The sequence below is a fragment of the Thalia democratica genome, chromosome 2, assembly GCF_965202585.1.
Source record: "Thalia democratica chromosome 2, ktThaDemo2.hap1.1, whole genome shotgun sequence".
Lineage (NCBI taxonomy): Eukaryota > Metazoa > Chordata > Thaliacea > Salpida > Salpidae > Thalia > Thalia democratica.
Window position 1 is genome coordinate 41,761,294 of NC_139166.1, and position 7,304 is coordinate 41,768,597.

A 7,304-nucleotide genomic window follows, 5' to 3' on the forward strand; every position below is an offset into this window, starting at 1 on the left:
AGAGGTAAAACTTAAATGGTCTGTATATTTTTATAATAAATTTATGGCAATCTATATTTCATCAAAAAATGGCACTCATATCAGATGAATATTCAAATGTAAAAGTGGCTTTGCGTATTAGACCACAACTTGCTCGTGAAAAAATAGAAGCATGTCGTGTTTGTACATTTGTAACTGAAAATGAGCCTCAAGTTACTTTAGGAAAAGATAAATCATTTACATATGATCATGTTTTTGTAATGGGAACTGACCAAAAAACCTTCTATGATACATGTTGTAAAACATTAGTTGAAGGGTGTTTTAAAGGATATAATGCAACAATTCTTGCATACGGTCAAACAGGTTCTGGTAAAACATATACTATGGGAACTAGTTTTGATGCTAACTGTTCATCTGATGCAGGTGTGATCCCAAGAGCTTTGTATAGTTTGTTTGAAGGAATTGAAGAAAAAACTAGATTATCAACAGTTGATGGTGTTGCTTTTAAAAAGTTTCAAGTTTTTGTTCAGTTTATGGAGTTATATAACGAAGACATTATCGATTTACTTGACCAAACTGGACATATAAATAATAAATATAAGACTAAATTAAAAATTCACGAAGATTCTAAAGGTGAAATATGTGTTGCAGGAATGACCCAAAAACAAGTCTTTAGTGCTGATGAAGCCCTAGAAGTATTACACAATGGTGCCGTTAATCGCACAACTGCTTCAACTCAAATGAATTCTACTAGTTCAAGGTCGCATGCTATTTTTTCAATTAATATTAAACAAACAAGCATAATTGAAACATGTTTAGATGAAGAAAGTATTTCAAGTAACAATGATACAAATTTTGAGACACTTACTGCAAAACTTCATTTTACAGATCTTGCAGGCTCAGAAAGGCTAAAAAGAACAGGTGCGACAGGAGAAAGAATGAGAGAAGGAGTCTCGATTAATTCTGGTTTGCTTGCTCTTGGAAATGTTATAAGTGCCCTTGGAGATATAAGTAAAAAAAGCACTCACATTCCATACAGGGACTCCAAGCTAACACGTGTGTTACAAGATTCTCTTGGTGGTAACAGTAGGACTTTAATGATAGCTTGTGTTAGTCCTTCTGATAGTGATTTTATGGAAACTTTAAACACATTGAAGTATGCAAATAGAGCAAAAAATATTAAAAATAAAGTTGTTATAAATCAGGACACTAGCAGCAAACAAATATTAGCTTTAAGAAAACAAATAGCTAATTTGCAATTAGAATTAACTGAGTATAAATCTGGAAAAAGAATAGTTAGTGAAGAGGGTGCTGAAGTTTACAATGACATACATCAAGAGAATTTAATGCTAAAAACTGAAAACAAAAATTTAACAGTTAAATTAAAAGTTGCAAAGGAAACTACTTTAAGTTTACAAAAGAATTTAGTGGAATTGAAAACTGATAGAATTTCTGCAGAAGTTTTTTCAGCTGTTGGAGCTGACGACACTGTTAAAGAAATGGTTGAAAATTATATAACTGAAATCGAAAGTTTGAAAACCAAGCTAATTGAGAGTCAAACAATGTGTTCTACCCTACAAAAAAAACAATCAATTATAAATTATAGTAATGATCTAAGCTCCTTAGGACGACCCAAGACTCCATTAATGAATGTTTTAATAGAAGCTAAAAAAAATATTCAGGCTTTAGAAATTAAAAAGCAAACTCTTATTAGTCAAACAAATCATGATTATTCTTCATTTAATTTCGAAAAAGAAGATTTAAATCAGGATTCAACTTCTGAAACGTCTTCTGATAGTGATAGTGAACAAAAACAAGTTTCTCAAAGTGATGAAGAACTTGATGAAGAGTTGGAAACGTCAAAGTGTGAGCTTGAACAAATAACTGCTGAAGTTAGTATGAAAGAAACGCTAATTAACGAACTTGAACATTTACAGAAACGATTAACTTCTATGCAAAATCAATATGAAAAAAAGTTGAAACTTATGTCAGAGCAAATTAAAATAACTGAACAAGAACGTGATAGAGTACTACAAAACTTAAGTAATATAGATGATTCAGATAAAAAAAAGATTGAAAAAGTTCATGAAAAGTATAATAAAAAAATTGAACAAATGAAGAAACAAATGAAAACAATAAAAGAGGCAGAAAAAGCACACCAAAAACGTTTACAGCAACAAAGTAAAAGTTTATCTGAAATAAATAAGTTAAAATCTGAATTAAATAGACTAAAAACCCTGAAAATGAATCTTGACAAAAAGGTTAAAGAAGATAAAAAGAAAAACAAAGCGCATTCATTAAAGTTGACTAAAGATTTACTAAAGATGAAAAAAGATTATAAAATAAAAGCTATAGAAATAAAAAGGCTTGAAATGAAAAATCGACAGAAAGATAATTTAATGCAGCTTAAGGCACACGAAATTCAAGTATTAAAAAATAATTTAAATGCAGCAAAAAATAAAAGAAAAAGAGCTTCTTCTGTGCCAAAGCATAGTACCTATCATCATACAAAAGGCAATAAAAAGTCTGTTAACAGCAGTGAAAACAGCTTAAAGTTTGTTTGGGATAAAGTTGAAGAAAACCTGAAAAAAGTATTAATGAGAAATGAAACAATAGCTTCAATTGAAAAACAAATGAAAAAACTAATAAAAGATCGAGAGAATCTGCAACAAGAAAGTAAAACCATTGATACAAATCATCAGGTGTGCAGCAGTGCAGAAAATCAACTAGACCAAAAAGAAGATTTACAAGCAAATTCAGAATTTATAAATGAACAAATTCAGCAGTGTCAAATGGAGATTATGGAGCTTGAAAAAGGTGCAGATGACTTAGAAAAAATACGCACTATATTAAATTCTTGTGAGCTAAATGTATCAAAATATATTTCTAATAGTCTTCTTTCAATGTTCTTAGAGAAATACTATTCAGATATAAATGCCCATGAAAAAATAAAAGACTTGGAGTCTAAGCTTGCAACAAGTTTAAGAGTAAACAGTGATGCAGAGAAGCTTATAAAATGCATACTCGATAAAAAGTCTGATCCTGAAAGAAATGACAAAGGTTTCAAGTCTGAAAATAGCATTTCTTTGACTTCAAATGAGCCTTCAACATTTGATGGACCAGCAAAGTTACTCGGACCTACATCTGATTTTAAACTAAATTGGGAAAATGCAGCTGTGTTTTCAAAAGTTAGCCTAGATGTAACAGTAGTCAAAGCAAGAACAAAAAATTCAAAAGCATCTGCCAAAGATCTTATGCAGTTAGGAGAAGATAAACCTTTTGTTTTCAAAAGACAAAATTCCATGAGAGACAAATTAATGTTAGAAAAAATTAATCCAGACGAATTTAGGTGCACTAGTGCTGTTGTATCACCTACTGTTCGATCTCCTGAAGTTTTTTCCAGATTGATGACTAAACCAAAATACAACACCCCACATAAAGGAAAAATGTCTTTAAACCATAATAAGTTGTCGATAAGCAGCGCTGGCATAATATGCACTCATGTAGCTGAAGGGCATAAAAAAGCAGTACTAAGTGTTCAAGCAAACGATCATTTACTTTTCTCAGGTTCAAAAGACCGATCTGTTAAAGTTTGGAACTTGGTTACAGGGCAAGAAATACTTACTTTAGATGGTCATCCTAATAATGTTTCTATAGTAAGACAATGTCCTACAACAAACTTAGTTTACTCAGTATCTTTGTGCTATGTTAAAGTCTGGGACATTAGAACTAAACCTATATGTATACGAGTACTCAGTTCTGAAGGTGCACTTCATCAACCAAGTTCTTTTCATCGTAGTTTGCAACGTACTAATGAAATGCCAGATAATGAGCAACAAATAACAGATTTAAAAATTTCAACCAGTTCAAAATATATGTTTTGTGCAGCAGGAACAAGTGTTAATGTATGGGATCTAAACTCACTATCAGTTTGCGCAAAACTTACTGGTCACAAAGCTACAGTAATGAGCATGGAAATGTCGTCATCTGACTCACCAACTATAATAACTGGTTCAAAAGACAGGTATGTAAGAGTTTATGAATATAGCGATTACAGCAAAACAAGCCAGCTCAATTGTTATCCTTCTTCAACTTTAATACCTCCACATCTTGATGGGGTAGAAAGTCTAGTTTACTTAGATAAATCAAATACACTATTTACTGCATCCAGAGACAAGTCAATAAAAAAGTGGGACATTAGTAAGTCAGCAGTTGTCAATACATGTTACCAGGCTCACAACAACTGGGTTTGTTCAGTTGGGGCTTTTGAATCTCGATCTAATGGGTCTATTCTGATGTCTGGTGGTAGAAATGGTTTGTTAAAAGCTTGGAACACCAATAGTATGATGAATTTAGGAGAAATCAAGGCTCATGAGTCTCAAATAAATTGTATAACTTCAAATTCGCTAGCACTTTTTACTGCAGCTAATGACTCTACAATTAAGCTCTGGAAATGTAGTATATAGTTTTAAACGTACTAATATATATTATGTCTTACAATCATTTATAGTGTTCCAACAACATTGTTTAAAAACATATGTAAAGTTATCAATAATTAAAAATCAGTAATATAAATTAATTTTTCACTGTTAATCAAAAGTAACACTTTTTCTTTTTAATTAAGAACTGTTATAAATGGATTTTAATTTTTTCTGTTTATTGCCAAATTTTTATGTTTTAATTTGTTTGATAAGTTAAATTTATTATAATTGTTTAGAATTTCGTGAAAAATGATTTTTTTAAATAAGATATATAAGGTTTAAAAATCGCGTACTTAAAGATCATAATGTCTAAAAGTTAATATTTGATTCGAGTATAGACCAGTTTTTACTTGAAATATAGTTTGCAAAATTTAAAAACTATTTTTTTTATAGTTTAGTCTTTTTATACCGTGCTAATATTTAAAAGGTTTCATATGTATAAATAAAAATTAAGTTTTTCTTAAAGTAAAATGTTTTACAAACTTGTTTAGAATTAACTTTTCAAAAATTTATTACAACTCTTTTATAAGCTTAAATACGTCCGAAAATATGGTTTATTGTTACAAAAAACTTTAGAAACTTTGTTTGAACAGACCTATTGTGTTCAGAAGCTTTTAAATATATTGTTTAGTTTTTAAATAGCTTATGTAGTTTTTATCCAATCTCACTTTGTTTGTTTAAGAAATATTTTAACACTTCTACTGAGAATTTTAAGACCACTTTTTAAAAAAGTTAAAGAGTTTTGTTTTTATATTTAATTTCTTTTAAATTGTTTAATTAAAATTACTTCAAGTATTTTTACAATTAAAGTAAACTAAGTAGTAAACACTTAAGTTTAAACTTTTTTTTATACTTGTAAATTTTTATATTTGAAAAATTTGTTAACAGTTTTTAGTATGAGTTATTTGTCGTGGCAAACTCTGCCATGGCACATACTAGTTGAAATATTTTCTAACCTTGAACTAAAAGATCGCATACAAGCTAGCTTAGCTTGCAAATACTGGTCAGACTGTTTTCACGATCGTAAACTGTGGAGTCATTTCACTGTCAAACTAGATACACATACAGACGAAGGTGCATCTGCATTAAACTTGGTTTATCATCATATAGATTACGTAAATGTTGTCTCTGTTTCAATCAACCAGTCACAAATTTTAAGTAGGAATAGAGCAATACAATTTCTTAATGTTTGCACTAATAAGCTGCATAGTCTCACTGGACTTTTTGTTTGCTTTCATGGTCGTAACCCACAATTTTATAGGGATCCAGAATTGGTTGAGTCTATTAAAATTTTGCTTTCAAGTTTTAAAGACTGCAATAATTTTCAGTCTACTTTGACTTATGTAAATTTAAATAAATTTCAACTGACCTTAAATGACTCTATAATTTATTCTATTTTTAGTGGGCATAAAAACCTAAATACAGTTTGTATACAAAATGATTGTCTTGTTGACAGCGTTAGTGTTCGTTCCATTCTAGACCTCGTCAAATTCTGCCCTAGTTTAGAAGAATTGCATACTTTTTATCATTCAGTTGATAATTCAGTTATTGATGCATTATCCATACCAAGTAAAAAGTCCATTTTTAAATATTTATCTCTAAGGTGCAATCGTAGTGATAAGTTTGGTAATATAATTTCTTCTGAATCATGGGAAAAACTCAAGTTTTTTCAGCCAAATTTAGAAGTTGAAATGTATTTTCACCAACTTTTTCCCCTTCATTTGGTGAAACACGTACTTGTAGAAAATATTCCTCTTACGAAAATAAACTTTAGAATGTTTGCATGGATAAATGATGAGTTGTCGCATATAAGTAATGTTTATAGTCAACACCTTAAAGTTTTATCGTTTAGCACCAATGTTGACAAAAGAGCTTCAGCACCTCCTGGTTTAGAAGATATATTAGTAACGTTAGTAAATAAATGTTATAACTTAGTTAAAATTTACTGTTATTGCTCGCTTAAGAATGAAACTATCAGCAAAATTAAAAGAATAAGATCTTTAGAGTCGGCCATTTTGTACACCTACGAAACATACGATAACACTAAAAACCTAAAATCTTAATTTTTTTAGATATCATTGTAAACATCAAATTTTTTTTTTTGACTTATTGTATCATGCGTATAAAGTTATGTAGCTCATTAAATCATACGTTATTACTTTTACACATCGTTCATTATGTAGTTCGTAATAAACAAAACACATTTTAATAAGGAGTTCTTCTTCATGAAAAATATTATTCAATTGTAATGTGTAACTACATGTTTTAAATTTATAGTATTATAAATTGTAATAAAAATTTCAATAGGTCTACTAAACGTTACTAAGTAGCATAAGTGTTATTAATATCATAAATTATTTTTTCTTTGGTCAATAGGTTGTGTGAACATTTAATTTACCGTTGTCAGCTTAGTAAAATATATAGCATATAATAAAATTTTAGAACTGTTGTTATACCAGTTTCACAAAACTAGGACCCAACCGGGTCTGTGTTATAAATTAAGATCCTACCGGGTCCAATTAATTAAAAACTTCCAACTGAAAAATTTTACTTTGTATTAGTTATTTCATAAACTTTTTGCTTATGTTAAGGATGGGAAACTTGGTAGCTAGATTTATTATAAAAGTTTTTTACGAGCCGGGCATATTAGGAAGTAAATACCGGCAGGACGCGTTAGTTTTAAAATTTAACAATATTTTTATACGCAAAATTTCATTGAAGTAGTAGTATATAAGAGCTATTGTGTTTAAAAAATCAAATTAATTGGATATATCTTATAAAAAAAAGTTAAATCCATGTTGTTTCAAAATACGTCGCACACCCGAGATTTGCTTAATTAAATAC

The 7,304-nt window shown here is 29.5% G+C and overlaps 2 protein-coding genes across 2 annotated transcripts; both read left to right on the plus strand.

Moving 5' to 3' along the window:
* On the plus strand, nt 1-4,744 carry LOC145829272 (kinesin-like protein KIF21A). Its single transcript, XM_082937021.1, has one exon. It carries the CDS (start codon nt 69-71, stop codon nt 4,443-4,445), a length of 4,377 nt encoding a protein of 1,458 aa, XP_082793147.1. The 5' UTR covers nt 1-68; the 3' UTR covers nt 4,446-4,744.
* A 609-nt stretch (nt 4,745-5,353) lies between these two features.
* On the plus strand, nt 5,354-6,605 carry LOC145829458 (F-box/LRR-repeat protein 8-like). The gene has a single exon (XM_082937250.1). It carries the CDS (start codon nt 5,357-5,359, stop codon nt 6,521-6,523), a length of 1,167 nt encoding a protein of 388 aa, XP_082793376.1. The 5' UTR covers nt 5,354-5,356; the 3' UTR covers nt 6,524-6,605.
* Nucleotides 6,606-7,304: the final 699 nt, after the last annotated feature.

Excerpts from the sequence above, each read along its gene's own strand:
- LOC145829458 (XM_082937250.1), top strand. The coding sequence starts at position 5,357 with ATGAGTTATTTGTCGTGGCAAACTCTGCCATGGCACATACTAGTTGAA.
- LOC145829272 (XM_082937021.1), top strand. The coding sequence starts at position 69 with ATGGCACTCATATCAGATGAATATTCAAATGTAAAAGTGGCTTTGCGT.